The 22,763-nt window shown below is 40.3% G+C and overlaps 1 protein-coding gene across 2 annotated transcripts in view; it reads right to left on the reverse strand.

The window, feature by feature from the left end:
• The window catches only part of LOC138758035 (uncharacterized), a 62,390-nt gene that overhangs the window by 22,527 nt on the left and 17,100 nt on the right, over positions 1–22,763 (reverse strand). For both annotated transcript variants that reach the window (XM_069926341.1, XM_069926340.1), the window contains exons 4-5: positions 22,367–22,442; positions 22,139–22,233 (exon numbers count right to left, since the gene is read on the reverse strand). In XM_069926341.1, the coding sequence (XP_069782442.1) occupies positions 22,139–22,233; positions 22,367–22,442 (171 nt within the window). The remainder of the gene's footprint in view (positions 1–22,138; positions 22,234–22,366; positions 22,443–22,763) is intronic.

Consider the following 22,763-nt stretch of genomic DNA (forward strand, 5'->3'; position numbering starts at 1 on the left):
TAGAAAATTTACCTGCCTCAAAATAGTCTTGTATAGTACTTATTCCTTTCATTTCCCAATTTTTCAAATAAGGATTAGTTAAAGAAAATGGAATTTATTTATTCTGATACAACAGTGATTTTATTGAAATTTTTCCTTTAGACCCTACAAGTTGATCTCAATTTTACCAAATATCCATTATATGTCTTAATACAGATAATTTATATTTTTTGTAACAATAAAGGATTCCATTTATAAATAAAATGACTTGTTTCATTTTCAAAAATTTTATCCAGTTCAATTTTTGCACACAGAGGTGGTTGTTGAATATCAAATAACCTATTAATAAATTTCAATTGTGCCGCTTCATAATAATTTTGAAAATGCGGTAATTGAAGCCCACCCCATTCATATCGCCATGTTAATTTTTGCATAGAAACCCTTGACATTTTACCGTTCCACAAAAATATCAAATGACTTTATTTAATTCGTTTAAAAAATTATTTGGTATCACACTTGGAATAGACTGAAAAAGATATTGTATACAAGGATAAATATTCATTTTTACATGATTTACTCTCCCAATTAAAGTTAATGGCAAGTCTTTCCATTTACATAAGTCAAGTTTAATCTTATTCAACAGTGATATATAATTCAAATTATATAAATCCTGATATTCTCTAATAATTATAACTCCTAAATATTTAATTTTATTGGACCATCTAAATTTAGTAATCTGTCTACAATCTGTATAATCTTCATCTGATATAGACAACATTTAACTTTTTCCCCAATTAACTTTATATCCTGAAAGTGTACCATATTGATTTAACAAATTCTGCAATACTTTTAAAGAATCTTTAGGATATGTTAAATATATCAACACATCGTCAGCAAACAAATTAATCTTATACTCTTGTTTACTTATTTTAATGCCTTGAATACTAAAATCTTTTCTTATAGCTTGAACCAGAGGTTCTATTACCAACGCAAACAGTGCTGGGGAAAGAGGACAACCCTGTCGAGTTGATCAAGATAATGTAAATGCTGATAAAATCTGTCCATTTGTCATTATTCTTGCAGAAGGATTAATATATAAAGCTTTAACCCAAGTGGTAAAGCGGTCCAAAATCAAATCTTTCTAAAACCTTAAACAAAAAATTCAATTTGACCCTATCAAAAGCTTTTTTCGCATCTAATGCTACTGTCATTGGTTGATTAACCTGTTGTCTCGCAGCATTAATTATTGAAATCAATTTAATAATATTATCCACAGAATATCTACCTTTTGTAAAACCTGCTTGATCAACATGTTCTAATTTTGGCATTTAGATTGACATTTAGATATCCAGCAGTGTTGAAAGTGTTTTATGGGCCATTTCAGTATCAGTTTTTTGAAAAAGCTCAGGATGCTTTAACTTTTGCTAATTCTTTACCAGATAACAATTCAATCTTTCCAAGAAGTCAATAATCAATATCGCTAAGGCTAAGAATGGAAATGTGTGAGAACTGCAGAAGATAGAGACAGTGCAACTAATTGAAGTGGTGGACGACACTACAATTCAATCTGGACAATAAATTCATGAATTTATTCTCTCTGAAAGTTCAGCCTGGGAGGGGTAGATGACCTTGCTGAATTTGAAGTCATCTGCCACTAGTGGTACTGACCACACCCAGTCAATGAGTGGGGGTGGTGGGTACTGCTTTGCAGTTTTTTTGGGGGGATATGTGGCTTTTTTTCTTTTTTTTAAATGTAGATGAAGGCTTAAAATTAGATCTTGTAGGGGGAGTTTTTTTTATTATTTCTGCAATTTTTTTAAAGTAGATTTAGTGGGGGGGGGTATAAGGAGTCGAATTTTAGTGTAAGAGTTGACAATATTAAGTGCCACTCTATAGGAGATGATGAATAATTTGAATGTTGCGACTTTTAATGTTAAGGGATTAAATCATCCGATAAAACGGAAATGTATACTGGATTATATTTAAAAATTGAAGGTGGATATTGCATTTTTGCAAGAAACTCATTTGACAAAGAAGGAACATTTGAAATTGAAAAGAGGTTAGACATGTGATTGCTTCATCTAAAGCCAGAGGAGTAGCTATTTTGATAAATAAAAAAAGTACCATTTATTTTGGATTCCTTTTTTGCTAATGTTGGTAGAGTTTTAATGGTGAATTGTAAAATATTTTCAGAAACGTGGACTTTGATGAATATTTATGCACTGAATGAGGATGAGGAAGCATTTATTACAGATACTTTTTAAAATTTGAATCATTCAAATGGAAATATTTTGGTGGGAGGGGATTTTAATTTCTGTCTGGATCCATTGTTGGATAAATCTCCAAAAATTGTGAAGAGAACTAAAATGGTAAAGAGAATAATTGAGGTGATGAAAGATTTAAATTTGGTGGAAATATGGAGGAAATTGAATCCTACTGAAAAAGATTTTTCCTTTTATTCTGATCAACATAATTCATTTTCTAGAATTGATTTATTTTTAGTTTCAGCTCAGTTACAAGGTAGATTTACACGTGCTGAGTATAAGAGTAGGACATTGTCTGATCACTCGTTGTTTTTGGCTTCTTGTTTAGATACTGAAAAGGTAGAAAATGCTTATCATTGGAGAATTAATGAATCATTATTAAAAAAGCCTGAATTTGTTAAATATATTAGAGGACAAATTGCTTTTTATTTACTAATGAATGAAGATTCAGTTCAGAGTAAATTTGTTTTATGGGATGCTTTAAAAGCATATTTGAGAGGTCAGATTATTAGTTATTCAGCAAAAATTAAAAAAAAACAATATTATGTAGAGAGTCAAAATTTGGAAAAAGAAATTGAAATGTTACAGAAAGAATTTCAGAAGATAATAAGATACAATTGTCTAAATTAAAGCTTCGTTATAATATTTTGCAATCTTATAAGTATGAAAAATGATTCAAAGATTGAAGCAACATTATTATGAGTTAGGTGAAAGAGCACAGAAAGTTTTGGCTTGGCAATTGAAAACTGAGCAAGTATCAAGAATGATTAATGCAATTAGGAAAGATTCAGAGATTACATAAACCACAGGAAATTAATGAGGAATTTAAAAAAATTTATAGTGATCTTTATACATCCAAAAGTAGACAAAATACTGAGCAAATTGATTCATTTTTTGCAAATTTAGATTTACCATCTTTGAGTGTGAAGGATATTAAGAATTTAGATAGTCCTTATATGAAATTAAAACGTAAGGAAGCGTTACAATCGATGCCGGGAGGAAAGTCTCCTGGAGAAAATGGGGTTACAATGGAATTTTATAAAGAATTTAATGACTTGTTATTTCTGGTATACATAGCAGTTTTAAAACAGGTAATTGAAACTGGTTTATTCCTAGAATCTTTTTCAAAGCCATTGAAAGTGGCTTCTTATTGACCAATATCATTACTGAATGTGGATTATAAGATTGTGGTGAAAGTATTGGCTAATAGATAAGCTAATTTTTTGCCAAAATTATTTCTGAAATGTATAAATTATTACAAAGCAAGATGCCTAAATTAGATATTCATAAATCAAGATTAAAATGGGAAAAAGATTTGGGAATTACTAAGATTACTAATGTTTGATATAGATTAGTTCATTATAATTTTTTACATCAATTGTATTTAACTCCTCAGAAATTCAAGAAATATAATTTAATTTCATCAGATTTATGTTTTAGATGTTTTAGAGAAGTAGGTTCTTCTTTATATTCGACTTGGTTATGTGATAAGGTTAAATATATTTTGGATAGGATTTAAGGAATTTTTAGAGAAAGTTTAAAAAATTCATTTACCAATGGATCCAACATTATTTTTATTAGGTAATGTTAAAATGTTGAGTTTGACTTTGAGGTTGACTAAGTATCAAATTGCGTTTTTAAGGTTGGCAATGGCTGTAGCAAGAAAATGTATAGCTGTTACTTGAAAAAATTAGATTGGTTTGGGTTTGCAAAGATAGCATATTGAATTGAGGTCATGTATTCCATTGGGGAAAAAAAAACTATAATTTATGTGATAATTGTCTTTTATTTTCTAAAGTGTGGAGCTTTTATTTAGATTATATGGGTTTAAAATGTTGAATTCCCTGAAGTTTGTCATGCTGGTGTTGCTCTGATCCATGGTGGTTTATTGTGTTTTTGATGGTTTAAATCTCCTGTTTCTTCCTTCTTGCTTTGGGGTCTTTTTGGAGGTGGGAGGAGGGGGAAGAGGGGTTTTCATTTGTTTTGTATTGTATATTTAAAATTTTAAATGAAGTATTCAAAATGAAATGTTCATTGAGGTCATTACCCTGTGGATAGTAGTCTATAATCCAAATGCAGGTGATGTCCAAGAGATCAGTGAGAGCTCAGAACAACGCTGACCCTTTTCCATCGTGTTGGTGCCCAAAAGCCGAACACAACAATCTTTGAAAGCCCAAATGACAGTCTCTGCAGAGATGTTGGTGACAGGAATAGCCTCCTACCACCTGATAGCCCGGTCCTCACCTATGAGCAGATAAGTGTATCCTCTTGATGGTGGAAGCAGAAACAAGAATCTGGAACAGCAAAATCTCCAAGTCCAGATTTTGTGTGTCTGGAGACTTTAAAACATTGACATGGCAAGCAGTCCTTGCCCATAATTTGACATCCCACTTAACGCAATGCCAGGTAAACCGTTCCTTAATCAGCTTGATCAATTCTCTCCTGCCTCGATGAGACAGGTTATGGAGGGCATTGAAAACCTCCTACTGCATTGCTGTGGGTACAAAAGGCCTAAGTTGCAAGCTAGTGTTTCATCTGAGTCATCCAGGCTTACGACTTAAGTGGAAACCTGTGTTCATCTGGCAGTACCGGATGAGACCAGGATCAGTGTGTTGTGCATAGCAGTGAAATCAATGGTAGTCATTGAATGCAAAGCCTCTGTCACGCCTGGGTAGGGCATCAGGCATCGTATTCACCTTCCCTTAGATGTGCCACGTGTCCGAGGAAAATTGTAAGATGAAATCCAACTGTTGAATTTCACATGGTGAGTAGTGGTGCGCTCTTGTTTGTGGGGTATGCATAAGAGGTTGGTGGCCTGAATAAATGGTAAAAGGGCAACCTTCCACCAAAAAACAGAAATGCTTCACAGGAAGATAGATGGCTAAGCGTTCTCACTGAACATGTTGTATCTCACCTGAGCAGGTGTCAGTTTGACTGAAAGGGATGCCAAAGGTTGCAACCTCTCACTGTCTCATTGTTGTAACACCACTCCAATGGCACTGACGGAGGCATACGTGGTAAGAAAGAACAAGAAGTTGGGCTTATGGTGTACAAGCCTCGTGTCATTTGCAAGTGCAGTCTGCATGAATGGCATCGATGCCCAAACACAATGATTCTTTAGAAACTGACATCAGATCCCTAAAGTTGGTCAGTAAGGGGTAAGAGAGACGCGGCCGCATTTGGGGAGAAACGGTGGTAGAAATTCATCCCCTAAAAAATGCTGTAACTGGCCAAACATAACGAGTAGGAAAATCTCAAATTATTTGCACCTTCACTTCATCTGGTAGGATACTGTGCCGGGTAATATTATGTCCCAACAATACAAGTTCAGTGGCACAAAAAACATATTTAGTCAGATTGATTACAATGCCAAATTCATTGAATCTGTGGGACAGTGTCATAAGATGGTGCTTGTGTTCTTCTCCAGCCAGCCTATGCCATCTTCTCAGCTTCCTATCACTTTGGTTGTTGTCGGCTAGCAGTTCAGCGATTCGAGATTCCTGGGATGGCTGAGTTTACTCCAAAGTAGCAGCCTTAATGATGTTGTAAAGGAAGTTATCGGCCGGATTAACTTGAACAACTTCCACTTCACAGGCAATCTGCTCTGGGAGTCGCGCCACAAGCAAACAGAACTTTGGTTTCTGATTCGTCACGTTGAGCGAGATAAATGTGCCTTAGGGATCATGAACCACGTCAGCGGATTGTTGATAAAAAGTTGGGGGAGGGGGGGGAACCTCAAGCCTGACCTCCACTCTGTTCCCGTAATGGGTTTATCCTCATTGCTTTCCATTTTCACTTCAAAAGTGTTGTGAACCCATGGGGACTGTAAGTAATATGATATTACACACAATTAAAGAGCACACTCACTCATTCTTCAGTACAAAAATGCCATCCATCTTCTTTATTCCACTCAGCACTGCAACTGTTTCTTCTTCCTATAAAACACCACTCAGCCAAGCCCCCCTCCCCATTTCATTGGCTCTCCAACCCACAGGTAACCACAATGCTCCTATTCTCCTCCTCCTGTGACACTATGCATGGTCCATCACGGTGTACGCATCCCTCCATTCTGGCCCATGCATGTACATTACTTCTCTCACGCATCAGCCCGAATATGTCACCAGCAGCGACTGGCTCTACTCCTGACTCACGGAAGTACACTACCACCATAATACCGCATTCTTCTTGGGCATCAGAACAATTGAGTCCTGTTTGAAACAGATGGGTACCACGCCCTGCCAGAGTGAGATGTTGAAGATATCCATGAATACAAAGGCCAATTGGACAGCACAAGTTTTCAGTACTCGGCTGGGACCTGATTCTTTCCTTGGATTCATTCTCCTGAAGGCAGCCTGCACGTCATCCTCGTCTACTGACAGCAGATGATCATCAGGGGGAAGAGGGATTGCAGTGGTTCTTCCTTGTTCTGTTGGTCAAATCAGGAATAGAAAGCATTGAGCTCATCTAAGAGTGATGATCTGGAGTCTCCGTGGATCATTGAAAAAAATCACTGAGCAAGTTTGAATGTGAAGGATTATTTTCCTCATTTAGAATAGTGGAAGAATACAGAATTACATTTCCACATTGAAAATATGAACAATATTCACGATATGACAGGTCATCAGTGACTCTTTAAAAAAAACTATGCCATTTTATTTCTAATGAATAATGTAGTACTGTGGTTGTGGACTAGAGGGCACTCCAGGGCTAACTTCCTTTCATTCTCTTGTCTCTTCATTTGTTTCTGTGGGACTCCACAGAAGTCAGACTTTTAACTAGTCATAATTTACAGTTTATTCCAATCACACTGGGCAAATTTAAAGCAACAAAAATGTACTGGAGCAGAACAATGACACAGCTAGTATAACTGCTCCTCACAGCTCCAATTATCTGGTTTAATCAGGTGGCATGGTTACGTTTAAATTTAGACATACAGCATGGTAACAGGCCATTTTGTCCCACAAGCCCATGCTAACCAATTACATCCAATTGACCTCCAACCCCCCGAATACATTTTGAATGGTGGGAGGAATCCAGAGTCCCTAGGGAAAACCACGCAGACACGGAGAGAACGTAAAAACTCTTTACATACAGTGCAGTTAGCATAGCACCACTCTGTTACAGTGCCAGCGACCTTGGTTCGAATCTGATGCTGTCTGTAAGGAGTTTGTACATTCTTCCTGTGTCTTCATGGGTTTCCTCTGGGTGCTCTGGCTTCCTCCCACCCTCCAAAAAGTACTGGGAATTGTAGGTCAATTGGATGGCATGGGCTCATGGGCCGAAGGGCCTGTTAGTGTGCTGTATGTCTAAATTTTAATTTTATTTAAAAAAAAATAAATTTTAAATTTAATCCTGGCCTTGGGTCTCTCTGTGGATTTTGCACCTTCTCGCTGGGACCACATGGGCTTGGTTTGGATGTCACACTTTGTTCCCACAGCTCAGAGCTGCATTAATTGGGCGTCATTGTAGATAGTGAGTGAGTGGTGGAATGGGGTGGGGGTTGGAGGTGAAGTGGTGTGGGGGGAGGGAGGAAGTTGATGGAAATGTGGGGAAAATAAAATGGGATTAGTATAAATGAGCATTTGATGATCAGAGCAGTCTCAGTGAACCAGAAACCCTATTTCCATGATGCATAACTCTGTGTATAGCCTTGTTTTGGGCAAGATGGGAAATTGTTAAAATAGCTTAATAAGGGTACTGTTCCTCAGAATTAATTGCCAATTGAGATTTAATGTTGGCTAACTGGGCTTTCCAGGAAAGTTAGCAAATACAGGGAGCACTCTGGGTGCAGAATTGTCTTTCCATTTACCTGCTCTATCTTGTTTATCACTCTTTCATTCGCCCTCTCTCTAATTCCCTCCAACTAAATCCATGAACCACCCTCACTGGTCCTTCTTGTTTCCCTTTTCAACTCCTTCTCTTCCTATCGTCTCCAGTGTTGGTTTTAATTCTTTCACCCACTCTCCTTCCTCTATAGCCTCTAGGTCCTTCCCCCCCCCTCTCTGCTTCCCAGGTCTCATGTTTCCAAACACAAACCAAAATTCACAGCATTATTATGAGGGGCAAAGAAAAAATCTTGGAGAGTTATTGACTGCTGGAGAACAGCAGTTCTACAATGGTATTATGGAACCAGCTGTTTCTTCTGAAGCTGTCGATCCTAATGCCACTTCACTGCCCTTTCACATCCTTTTATTATTCTTCTTCTGACCTAATGACATCTGGAAACTGATGTATTCTATTTAAATTTGTCACAAGGATCACCCAAATGGCTCCTGACTTTCTGGACGAACAGGCCCTGCACTTGGTTTGGTTCTTGCCCAGTTCCAGATCAAACAGATAACTTCTGATTCGATGAGATTCTTCTATGTCATCAGCTCGCTCAACTAGGAAGCCAAATCACGAGCCGATGACCTCATTCAAGCGCTGCCAGAAGAAGGTAAATACATGGCTCTGAAAAACCTCTTCATTAGCACGTACAGCCTCTCATGGCGCAAGTGTGCAGCCAGGCTCCTGCACTTAGACGGCCTAGGCGATAGAACCCCCTCCGCCCTCAGGAATGAGATGCTCACACTGGCAGAAGGGCACAAGACACTGCCTCTAGTCCACCATGGGAGCAGGCCCCACCCCATCAGAGGACAGAGAGGCCTGATTCCAAATGGCATTTCTATCACCAACGTTGGGGGTCATCTGCCTGCAGATGCCACCAGCCACATTCGTTCCCAGGAAACGATATGGCCAGCTGCAGTTAGTGGGAATGGAGACCAGACATGGCCATTAGGGCTAACTCCTCACAGACTTTCCCTCCATTCTGCACCAAAGTTCATGGCAGCCATGTCCAAATATGGCATCCAACACCATATTGCTACCACTGGTCCACCATTGCATTCATGTGCCCACTGCCTGGCCCCAGACATACTCAACCTTGCCAAGGAAGAGTTTAGGTGCATGGAGGAACTGGGTATCATCTGTCGTTCTGATAGTCCATGACCTCACCCTTCCACTTGGTGCTTAAGTCAATTGGTAGCTGGAGGCCCTGCGATAATTACAGACTTCTCAATGACACCAGACCACTATCCAATTCCCCATATACAGGATTTTGCAGTGAATCTTCATGGCACAACACTTTTCTCCAAAGTCATATACCATCAGATACCTGTGCTGCAATCATCACCCCATTCGGCCTCTTTGAGTTTCTATGCATGCCATTCAGTTTGAAAAATGTGGCACAGACCTTTCAGTGCCTCATGGATACAGTCGGGAGAGACTTGCCTTTCCTTTTCATCTACCTCAACGACATCCTTGTAGCCAGCAGTTCTTCTGCAGAAAACATGGCGCACCTCTATCAGCTGTTCACGGCCTCACCGTTAACCCAGAGGAGTGCCAGTTCAGTCTCACAGAAATAGACTTTCTGGGCCACAAGATCAACCCCCGCTGGTGCCACCTCTTTACAAACAAAGTTGATGCCATCCGGCAGATTGCCAGTCCAATGATACTGAAGGGCCTTCAGGAATTCGTGGGCATGGTGAATTTCTACAACAGGTTCATCCCTGCAGCAGCCAAGATTACGCACCCTCTTTTCACTTTAATGTTGGGCCCATCGAAGGAGCTTCAATGGACAGAGGAAGCACAAAGTGCGTTTGAACAGACTAAAGAAGCTCTGACCCTCACTATGATGCTGGTAAACCCACGGATGGATGTACTGACAGCCCTCACCGTCAATGTGTCCAACACGGCCATGGCCATCAACTGGAACAGTTTGTTGATGATTCATGTCAACCCCTTGCATTTTTCAGTTGACACCTGCGACCACCCAAATTGAAGTTCAGTGCAATTGACAGAGAACTGATTGCCCTTTCCTGGCTGTCCGCCATTTCTGTTATTTCCTGGCAGGGCGCCCATTCACCATCTCCACCAACCACAAGCCACTTACTTTTGACTTTGCAAAATCCTCTGACCCATGGTTTGCCTGGTAACAGAGACATTTGTCCTACATCTCTGAATTCACCACTGCTGTCTGACACCTCTCTGGAAAGCACAACGTCATTGATGACACATTTTCCAGACCTACAGTCAATGCCCTGTGACAGGGCATTGACTACCATGATTCTGCACAACAGAACAGCCCCGGGACACTGGACTCCAGAACAGTAATCATGGGGCTGCAGCTCCAAGACCTCCCGCTGGATGCCGACGGCACCATGCTCCTCTGCAACATTCCCACTGGCCAGCCCCACCCTCTCATCCCCGCACAGTGGAGGAGAATGATATTCGACATAATCCATGGTGCACCCATCCATCCACACAACAGTGTGACTAGTATCTACAAAATATGTTTGGTACGGCCTGCGCAAATGGATCACTGAATGAGCGAAGAATTGCACAGATTGCCAGACGTCCAAGGTCCAGCAACACACCAAGCACAAACTCCAACTCTTTGATGGCCCAACCTGAAGGTTCCAACACATCTGTCTGGACATAGTCAGACCCTGCCCATCTCCGAGGGATCCCGCTACCTACTTTCAATGATGGACAGATTTACCTGCTGGACAGAGGCCATACTCATCCCAGAAACATGCACCAGGGCTTTTCTCTCCACCTGAGTCTCCCGTTTCAGTGTCTCAGCAGAGGTTACAACTGACTGGAAGCACAATTCAGCTCTGCCCTGTGGATACAACTCTCCAGACTCTTGCGCACCCAGCTGCACCGTACCACTGCTTACCACCCTCAAGCCAATGGACTAGTCGGTGCTGATGGCATGCCTCGATAAGCTGAACTGGGTGGACGAGCTGCCCCAGGTTCTCTTAGGCATTTGTACAGCACCCAAGGATGATCTCAGGACCTCCTTGGCCGAACTGGTCTATGGAGAGACCATCACACTGCCTGGACCGTTCCTTCCCCTGGCAACCAAGCACAACGCTCACGTAGTCCTTGAGTAGCTGCATGACAAACTGTGCTCCATCAGACTGCCCCCACCATTGCAACACAGCCAACCACCCTGCAACTACTCCCCAATCACCTTCCTGTAAGAGCATGTTTGTGCACAGTGGCGTGCACAAAGCTCCCCTCCAATGACCTTATGAGGACCCATACAGGGTGCTACACTGCATGCTTCAACGTTCACCTTGACATTGGGGGAAAAGAGGAGGTACCCATGCTGGACTGTTTAAAGCCAGTGCATGTGGACTTGTCCCAGCCAGTACAGTCTCCCCCACCAGCACATAGAGGCTGGCCGCCAAAATAGCACACCTCTCCCATCATTCCAAGGGCATCAGTGCTGGTTCTTGGGAGGTGGGGGGGGGGTGGTGTTGTGTGGTGATGCAGATTCTTGTAGTGGTGAACCTGCCCCACTTGCCATGCGTGGTCGGCAGGGCAGCTACAGCAAGGATAGCATCGGGGGACCATCTCTTCCAATCCAGATTGGAAGGTTGCATGCGCGCTTGTGTCATCGGGTCACAAGCGTCAGGACGTTGGGGACAGAATGGAATAAGGCTTAAAGGCTGCAGCATGAGATTCAAATGAAAGCAGTTGTGATACTGGAGGTCACATCCTGTTGTCTCAGTCTCTTCGCTGTGCTCACTCACAACCCAATACTGTGACAGAGTATATAGATATGTTTTTGGGAGATAAATTTGGGCAGGTTTTTTAGTGTAGGTCACATACAAACACTTTAAAACAGATCTTATTTAAAATACTGGAGCTCTGCTAATGCTAGACATATCGGCCCCAGAACCTTTGGAGAGTGCCCAAGAGACTTTGCTAATGGATTGTTGTTTACAAAAAGGCAACAGATGAAAGAACTTGTCAGAGCTGCATTCTGTCTGGAGGAGAACTTGCTGTTCTAGGAGGGACATGTGGTTTTTGCAAGCAGAGAGAGTCAAACAGGTTTTTTCTCTGAGAGAAAGAGAGAGAGACAGATCAGTTCTACAATGATACAGTCAGCAGCAGCAGCTGGGACTGGAACAGGACAAGCTGGCAAACTTGTGGAAAACCCCCATTTGGAAGACAGATTTCACTTTGGCTGTTTTGGGTGATGTTTCAGACAGGTCTCACAGCATGAGACCATTCTGTTAATGTCAGTGCTAACCCTGGCCAATAAACAGCAATTCTGGCCCATTTTTCCATTCCATGCAAACTTCATGCAAACTTTTCAGCATAGCTTGTCGCAGTAATTGAGGAATGATAGTTTTCTGTCTGAGTAGAAGCCCATTGACAACACTCACCATGTTCTGATAGTGTAGTATTTTTGACATTCACTTCTAGGCCAACCTTCATTCAGGTTCTTGATGACCTTCTGTAGAACTGTGACCTATTCTGTTTCATCTGCGATCTGCTTGAATTTCACGTCAAGAGATTCAGTGATCAGGTTCACATGGAGATTCACATCTATCTCTGTGGAACTCTCATTGTGTGCTTCACTCTGCGTCATTGCCCTGGACAATACATCAGCTAATGCAATAAATTTCCCTGGTGTGTACACCAATACAAAGTCATAACAATGCAGCCTCATCATCAGTCTGCTCCACTTGCATGCAATGGTACAGTCCACTTGTCCTACTCAACTCTGTTCACATTTGGTTGTTCAGTCTCTGTTGGTTTGAAACCTTCCTGCGCTATAATGCACAATGAAGAATGCATCAGTGAAGGCAGTTTCTTCTATATTGGGCACACTTTCACTTGTTTTGTTTCCCTTTGGAAAAACATTGCTTTGCATTGGGATTCTGTTCTTTGTGCTTGTTACAGACATTTTATAGACTGGGTATTATTTTGGTGCATATTGTTCCTTTGTTTTCACTGGCCTTTGCACTCTAACCAAATTTTTTCCCCATGCTGCAGAGCTAATTCACTTGCGTGTTTACAGCTCCAGCTAAGGTAAGCTCCATCTCTTGTGGCAACCTATCGCTCACTTTCTTGTCAATAATTCCCAACACAATCCGATCACAGATCATTGAATCTTGCAGCAATCCAAAATTGCATGTTCTTGCTTTCAATTTCAAACCCATTAATGAAGTATCAAAGCTCTCTGCCTGCAGTTGCATGTGTGAATGAAACACATACCTCTCGAGCATTTCATTTTTATTTGGTGAGCAGTGTCCATCAAATATCTCATTAACCTTGTCGAGCTTGCACTGGCCATCTGCCTCAGCAAAAACAAACATGTTGAAAACCTCCAGTGCTTGAGGTCCCACCACACTAAGTATCAGGGCAATCTTCCATGCATCTGGATTGCTATCGAGTCCAGTGGCTTGTAGTTACAGCATGAATCATTGAACAATCCCCACTCATGGTCAACATTCCCAGAACAATTCAAAGCATCAGGAGGCTTCACACTTTCAATGTCTCCTGCTGATACTGACTCCTAGTACCATGTGAATAAAGAAATTTGGGTTCTTTTGTATTAATTATATTTTACTAACAACTCATGACCTCATGGGGCATCCATTTATCTCTGACTCCCTCTAGTGGTCAGGAAGATCACTAATTTTCAATCACCACAATAGTCCTTTCATTTCAGGACACCATCATGTTTGGGATATTTGGCTTCACTGGGGTTTGTGAGTACCCAGGCACGTTTACTTGCTTAATTGGTGCGGGTATAAAAGAGCTAGGCTTCTCGGCCTTTGATCACCTTTGGAATCTATAATTGCCATTTTTCAACATGAGGGCCAGAGTTGTGCCAATGAAAGTCAAAGAAGTCATTATAAGGCTGAAAAATAAGAATAAAACAGTAAGAACCTTAGGGTTACCAAATCAACAGTTTGGAACATCATTAAGAAGAAAGACCGTACTGGGAAACTCAGTAATCACAAAGGGACTGTTAGGCCAAGGAACACCTCCACTGCTGATGACGGAAGAATTCTCCTCATAATGAATAAAAATCACCAAACATCTGTCCGACAGATCAGAAACACTCTTCAGGAGGCAGGTGTGGCTGTGTAAATAACTACTGTCAACAGTAGAGTTCATGAACAGAAATACAGAGGCTAAACTGCAAGATGCAAACCACTCATTACCCACAGAGACAGGATGGCCAGATTACAGTTTGAAAGAGCCTGCAGAATTCTGGAAAAAGGTCTTTTGGACAGATGAGACCAAGATTAACCTGTATCAGGGTGATAGCACGAGCAAAGTGTGGAAGTGTAAAGAACTGCCCAAAATCCAAACATACCACCTCATCTGTGAAACATGGTGATGGGGATATTAAGGCCTGGGCATGTATGGCTGCCACAAATATTGGAGCATTTATCTTCATTGATTATGTAACTATTGACACCAATAACAAAGTGAATTCTGAGAAGTAAAGAAACATTTTTTTCTGCTCAAATTCAAGCAAATGCCTCCAAACTCATTTGATGATGCTTCATCCTCCAGCAAGACAATGATCCTAAACATACTGCTGAAGCAACAAAGTAGTTGTTCAAAGCTAAAAACAGGAAAATTCTTGAATGGTCAAGTCACTTACCTGATCTAAATCCAATTGAGCATGCCTTCCTGAGCTGAAGAGAAAACTTAAGGGCACAAGCCCCCAAAACAAACAGGAGCTAGCAGAGCCTGGCAGAACAACACCAGAAATGATTCTCAGCACCTGGTGATGTCTATGAATCACAGACTTCAAGCAGTCATTACATGCAAGGGATATGCAACAAAATACTAAACATGACCACTTTAATGTACATACCATTGCTATGTCCCAAATATTATGGTGCCCTGAAATGAGGGGACTATATATAAAAAGTGCTGTAATTTCTGCATGGCCAAACCAAAATGTATACAAATAACCTTGAATAAAATCTGGAATGTGCAATTTAATCACGTGTGAATTGTTTGATTGCAAATTTAAAACTGTGGAGCACAGAGGCAAATAAAGGCAACGAGTGTCTTTGCCCAAACATTATGAAGGGCATTGTGGCTGATGCTCCCCTAGCTTATTCCCCACAGCCTGTTACAGCATATTGATGGCAGAGACCTAGAAATTGGTCCCTTGCCTGTTTCCAAGTCATGTGTTGAAGAATGGCCAAAAGTAATACAGCAAATATAAAATAAAGATAATGATTAGACTTTGAGGCAAAATTAAGAGCCAAGTTGCAGGATCTACAGATGTTTCTTGAATGACCGTGGATTAGTAATTCCATCCTCATGTTGACTAAGGCAAAGCAATAATTACAATGGACATTGTTGAGGCTTGCACTGAACTCTCCCCACCTTTCAGAATAACAAAACATCATCCACTTTACCATCAATAAAGCAATTAGGTTTTATGCTTTTAACAAAATGAACTGCAGCACTTTGGCAAAATTAAACATGGGGGAGGGGGGGATATTAATCACCACGAGATGAATATCACTTTGTAAAAGAAGCAGCAAATGGTACATCCTATCTAATGAGATGTAACATTGCTGATCTGATAGGTTTTCAAATCAAACTGCTTTCCTTTCTTCTTTATCTACTTAACAACGCAAACAATTTATTATCTTTTGTTAGAAAATTGTGCGAAGTCTGTACAAGGTTTGTTTATAAAGCTGATCACTTGATTTTTATATTTCAGTTATAATGTTGAAAAATGTTATTTGTTTGCACCTGGAGGCATCTAACGATGAATTGATGTTACCTTCTGATACATGGTAAAGGATAGTTTTATTAATAGCAGGAAAGGACATCTGAATAGCAGTCACTCCTGCCTTTGTATAAATAATTCAATCAGAATCTGAGTTTTTTGAACACAAATATGATTGGCCAATATAACTTTGGATACAGAAAAGTACAAAAGCAGCAGCTGTGAGAATCTTGGGCAAACAAGGAATTGCCTGAGAGATTCAGCAGGTCAGACAATATCTGTGGGTAGAAATGGTCAGTCAATGTTTTGGGTCAGAATCTTTTATCAAGACTAAGATAAAAAGTTAACATTACATATATAAAGGGGGAAAGAAGCTGAGGAATGGAGCCAAGAGTGAGAGAGCAGAAGGTATGAGAGGTGAAGAGCCAAGTGGAGGGAGAAAACTTGGTCAGGAGGGAGGGGGCAAGGGAAAGAGAAGTTGGGGAGAGAAAAAAAATTGAGCATAGAAGTAAAATTAGCAAACTCAGTGTTCATGCCATTAGGTTTAAGCTGTCCAGGAGGGATATGATGTGTTGTTTCTCAGGTTTATGTTTAGCTTCACCCTGATTGAGAACACACATGTCATTGCTGGGATGGCTGGGAGTTAAAATGGTTGGAGACAAGATGCTCATGTGTTTGGCAAAGTGGCCACCCTATTGGGATGACCCAATCACTCAAATTTAGGATACAATTTTGAGAACTATCCTCTAAATTTAAAACTACTGTATGTTGAATTGTTTTGATTTGAATATATTAAATGATGTAATTAGGGTTACAATCTAATGACAAAAATTCTGTCTATTGTTTTCTTGAGTCATTAGATTGTAACCCTAATTACATCATAAGTTCCATATATTTATTTTTTTTCCATTTGCTGCTCTTTTATAATTGTTATAGTTCAATGTGCAATTTAGGTGATAGCAACACAGACCAATGCATGTGTAACTATGTTGAAAAGACTGCAAGTGAAAAAAAAATGTGCATTGTGGCATGCAGTTTAACAGTGTCATAGGTCCAGTAGAATGTTTAAATGATGTCTTTGGCACTTGTGCATGTTTCTGGGTCAAACGGTCCCTTCCCTGCATATTAGTGAGGGGATTAGCAGATGAATGCCTACCAGACAAACTAACACTCTGCCCTAACTATGAGTGACTGAAATAAAAGTTCAGCAGCAAGGCCTCAGAGTCACACAGCAGAGAAATGGGCCCTTTCACCCAGCAGGTCCATGCCAACCTTTCTCCCAATCTACACTAATCCCATATACCTGCATTTGGGTCTTATCTTTTTATCCTTGCCTATTTAAGAGTCTGCCTAATACTACTTGTATCTGATTTCACAACCCATCTGGTAGTGCAATCCTGATACCAACTAGTCTATGGATAAAAAAAAACACACACGGATCCCCTTTCATACTCCTATTCCTCACCTTAAAAGTGCCCCCATTGCTTTTGATACCTACTCGTAACTAGCCACTGAACCAATAATTACAGAGCAGTGGATGTAATGATAGAGTGCTAGTGATCCTCCTGACCATTGGAGGGAGTCAGAGACTAGTTTTTTTGCAGCTTTGGTGAGATTCAAGATGGATGTTTGAAGTCTATAGTCAATAAAGTATAGTTGTTATAAAAGAACCCAGGTTTCTTTATTTCAATAAAAGAAACATCACATGGTACCAGGAGTGGAAGAAACACCAAGAATGTGCAGAATGAGAATAAGTCAATAGCAGCAGAGAAATGGAAAGTGTGAAGGCTCCTGAAACTGTAAATTGGACTGGAAATGTCAACCACAAGTGGAGGTTGTTCAAACAAAGTTTTGTGTTGTACCTGCAAGCCATTTGGACTCTATAGCAAACCTGATGCATGGAAGATTGCACTGATAATTATTGTGGTGGGACCTCAAGCACTAGAGGTATTCAATACATTTGTTTTTACTGAGGCAAAAGACCATGCAAGTTCGACAAGGCTATCAAGATATTTGATGAACACTGTTCACCAAAGAAAAATGAAACATTTAAAAAGTTTCAATTTGAAAAGATGTGGGGCCCTTTCACAGAATAGTATCATGAGTGGAAGAAGTACCTAATTTGGATGCTCTGACAATTTTCTGTCTAGTTTCTGAAGGTCACTATTTGATTCATAACTTTAATTTTTTTTAATATAAGGCGACATTGATTAGAGGAAGGGGGTAGATTTAGTTTTAATTTTTTTTTTTAACTTTTTATTCCTTTGTCAGATTCATCAACTATATACGGGTATAATTATGGTTGTCCGAGATCATATTATTACATTAGATATATCTCTGTGATACAGGCATGGTTTTCTATATTGTAACTCATTCAGTCTCTATCCAGAATTATTTTTAAGAAATAATGTTTAATCAACAAATATGCATGGATTTGAATTACATTTATATTGATTTTGTAATATGTAAATGAAATGACTTTTTTTTGCTATACAGGTATTAGTAGACTTTGTATGTAGGATTAATATATTAAACAATAAAAATATTTTTTAAATAAAAGAAACCAATGTTTTTCCAAATGGAAACGAAACAGAAGTAAAGTGTACACACTATAAAGCGCACTATAGGAAAAACTGGTCTCTGTGATGCACTCTTTGTTGCCATGGAAGTGCACGGAGATTATAAACCAACAGACACTGAACAGCCAAGCGTGAACAGAGTCAAGCAGAACAAGTGGACTGTGTCATTATATACAAATGTAACAAATATTCCTTTCAAGCTGGACAGGGGCAAAGGTCAATTTTATCTGTGAGTGTGACATCAGGGCAATGAAGATAAAGCCATAGGTCCATACAAATCCTCTACAGCTTGAAGCCTATAATGGACAGAGCACCAAAACGAAAGGTACACGCAAACTCAAGGTGAAAGTTAAAGATAAAGAGCACCACCTCAGGTTCATGGTTGTACCCAATAGACATGAAACATAGCTTGGTGACAAAGCATGTGAAAACTTAAGCCTAGTCAAGAGGGTGTACATACCAGGGAAATCAATTGTGTTAGCTGATGCATTATCCAGGGCAACAACATAGAGTGAAGCACACAATGAGAGTTCCAAAGAGACAGATGTGAATCTCCTCATGAACTTGATCACTGAACCTCTTCCCATATCTGACATGAAATCCAAGCAGATTGCAGCTGAAACCGATAAGGTCACAGTTCTACAGAAGGTCAACAAGAATCTGAAGGATGGCCTAGAGGTGAATGCCAGCCATATTACAACATCAAAGCTGAGTGGAGTATTGCCAATGGATTTCTACTCAAACAGAGGAGAACTATCATTCCTCAATCACTGTGACAAGTGATGCTGAGGGGCACCTTGGAATTGAAAAATGCAAGCGGAGGGCCAGAACTGCTGTTTATTGGCCAGGGATAAATGCTGATATTGACAGGATGGTTTCTAGATGTGAGACCTATTTGAAACATCATGCAAAGCAGACAAAAGGACCCATAATAATAACTGACTTACCAGCAGAACCATGGCAGAAAGTTAGGACTGATCTATTCCACATGGATGGAAAGAATAACTTGCTGATTTATTGACTAGTTTCCCTAGCAGTCTGCAGCAGCAAACTCGATGGGCTAAGGATCCATAAGGACAACGGCCAGCGAGCGTGGTCTTGAAACAGACCACTGCGAGGCAATCCCGCATCACTCTGGCTGTCGTGCCTCGCACTCCGCCAGGTTCAGTGGCGTGGGACCCAGAGGGAGATGTTTGTCTTGGTCAAGCACTTGCCTCCAAATCCTTGCCCCAGCCACAGTGCTTAAAGCTTTATCGAAAACAGAACAAATAGAAAAAAGTTCTGTGAGGGCAGAAGAGCTACAAGGCACCATGTTCATCTTTGCTCGTGAAGGGATGGGCCATGATGATGAAGATGATCAAACTATCCGGAGATTGTGCTGCTTCCTAACATGTCTGCTGCTTGTGTGATCAAATATATGAAATTGATCTTTGCAAGATATGGAATTCCTCAAATTGTCTACAGTGACAATGGACCAAGCTACAGTGGTAGAGAATTCTAGAACTTTGCAGAAGAATCTAATTTTTGACATGTGACTTAAAGTCCTCTGCATCCACAGTCAAATGGTAAAGCAGAGAAAGGAGTTCATTTAAACAGTTGCTCAAGAAAGCATGAGACAGTGGATTAGATCTGTATCTAGCTCTATTGAGTTATAGAGCTTCAGCACTTGAACATGGCATGTCACCTGCATGTCAGAAAGGATGAAGACTATGCACCACACTTCCCTACTCTGCAGACCCAAACAAGAACAGAGATATCAAATGGAAACAAAAGCATCTGCAATGGAGACAAGAAGAAAACTATGACAGGTCAGCAAGAAGCTTAGGGACACTGGCACAACATGGCACAGTGAGACTCAGAGATTCCAACACTTGGAATAAAAAGGCTACTGTCTGGGAGAAGTAAATCCAAGATCCTACAATGTCAGAACAGAGGATAGTCAAATACTGAGGAGGAATCAAAAGAGCCTGCTGAAAACGCAAGAGATACTGCAGGAACAGACAAATGCCCAACAACAAAGGAAACACCTCCAGTGCTAGACAGTAGTGAACCAGCAGAGCCACACAAACACTTGTGTTAAGAAGATCTACATGTGTTATCAAGGCACCTGACAGACTGAATCTCTAAAAGAAAAAGAACTGTACACTTAAAAAGTTTGTGCTGTTGATGTTGTTGTTGACATTTAAACTGAAATGAATACTGTATTAGTGTGTCATGTTGTTAGATTAAACTAGTCAGAGACTAGTTTGTTGCAGCTTTGGTTGGATTCAAGATGGAAGATGGAAGCCTTCACATGATCATAAAGTCTATAGCTAATAAAGTATAGTTGTTTTAAAAGAACCCAAGTTTCTCTATTACAATAAAACAAAGCATCACAGTAGACCGTTAACTGATTCAGAAATGTATTATCTTTTTAACAATATTTAATGCCCACCTCACTGACAAAAGGCAAAGGAGGAAAAACCCAAACCCAACCCCAACCAACCATTTTTCCCCTGCAGCCGCTGCAACCGTGTCTGCCTGTCCCGCATCGGACTTGTCAGCCACAAACGAGCCTGCAGCTGACGTGGACTTTTACCCCCTCCATAAATCTTCGTCCGCGAAGCCAAGCCAAAGAAAGAAGAATGCTTCCTAATATTGGTTAAAGTTGTACAAGTTTAGTCAATGTAAAATGTGCCTAAGAACTATTTTAATGTTTCTAAACAAATAAGTTGGTTGTGGAAAAGCCAGGCTTATTAATTGACATTCACTTTGGGATGCTGTAAATAAAAGTAAGACATCGAAATCTCAGAGACTTGGCCCCACAAAAAGTGAATGGTGCAGTGGGGTCTTCTGGGGGCGGGGGGGCAACCGCTACCCCGAGCATTTTCTTCAAAAGTGGAACCTTTTTGAACTGTGTGCTCACTGCTCAGTCCCCCATGTGCCACCCGGAATAATGCCGCCATTCAGCCTCTGAATCACCATCTGATATGTGTCGTGGCACCTTTTTTATGTGCTCGCTCTCCCCTAACGTTAGTACCTGGCTACGCCCCTGGTGTGGGATCGCACTGAAGTGGGTTGAGGTACATGGAGATGATAAGTCAGATGCAGGGGATGATGGGGTGGAAGTAAGGGCCAGAGGAATTCTGACATTGCTCTGCCTGGGAGAGGTGAGGTAAGGATGTCAAAGAAAGAGAACATTTCAGATGTTCTGGAATGGAAGGCCTCATTCTGGGAACAGATATGGCAGAGGAATTGGGAGAAAGGTTTGGCACTCTTACAAAATACAGGATGGGAAGAAGCATAATCCAGGTAACTGTGAGAATCAATGGGTTTGTCATAGATATCCATGGATAGTTTGTCCCTGAGCTGAAGACAGTGCGATCAAGGAAGGGGAGAGAGGTATCAAAAACAGTCTAGGTAAATTTAAAGGCTGGGTGGAACTTGGCAGTGAAGTTAATTGAATTGTCAAGTTCTGCACGTTTAATTGCCTAATTACTTTAAAAGAAAAGTATTCAGTAGAAATTTCAAGTATCAATGCCCCGCCTTGTGAACATCTAGAAAACTTATTAGTTGTTTAGACATGAGTATATGAAAGGTTTACAGTCAAGGCTTTTATTTTTGGAGGTAATCTTGCCAGATTAACCAAATGATTTTGTACATTTGACAGTGATAACATAAATAATAAAATGCTATTAATTTTCGATTCGGATTAGTGTGTGAATGGACTGTGTATTTCTGTCCTGGTAATAAATTACACTCACCTTGTAATATCAGTTACTTACTTGATCAATGTAGCTTTGTCTTGGAGCATCTTTTCTTGTTATATCCACCGATGCACTGATGGCACAGTCCATCATCCTCTTCACAGTCTGGCGATCTTAAAGCGCAAAGATAAGTCACATTGTCATAACCTCTGTCAAACGTTCAATCTGAAAATGTCAGAAGAGGTTTTCCAAAACAGAAAACAACAATGGTTTTAGTTAGCTCCAGCTCAAGTCACAACTGTTTACCTTTCTCATTGGCAAGCTTCATCCGGGTCTCTGCTATCATGACTGCCTTTGAGTTATTGAGGAGTGTCTGAAGTGACTTGAACAGAATGAGATAACATCAGTCAGTTTTCTTATTTCTGATGGGAATCAAAAAATATGCTGCAGAGAGATACACATCAGAGGATAGTTGGACACAATTCTGTTCACTTTGAGCTAATCAGGAGGGTAAAAGGAAATTGCAAAATCATATAAATCACAGTTGTGAAAAGAAATAAAGAATGTTTTGGACACATAAATAGGAAAGAAGAATTAAGTAGGGATAGGACCACTACAGAGTTTGGAAGAAAATTATCTGGTATTGATTAAGAAAAGGAAATTGTTGCTGAATTATTACTGAAGAATGGTAGATTAATTGGTC

Source organism: Narcine bancroftii, chromosome 3 (genome assembly GCF_036971445.1).
Source record: "Narcine bancroftii isolate sNarBan1 chromosome 3, sNarBan1.hap1, whole genome shotgun sequence".
NCBI classification, from domain to species: Eukaryota; Metazoa; Chordata; class Chondrichthyes; order Torpediniformes; family Narcinidae; genus Narcine; species Narcine bancroftii.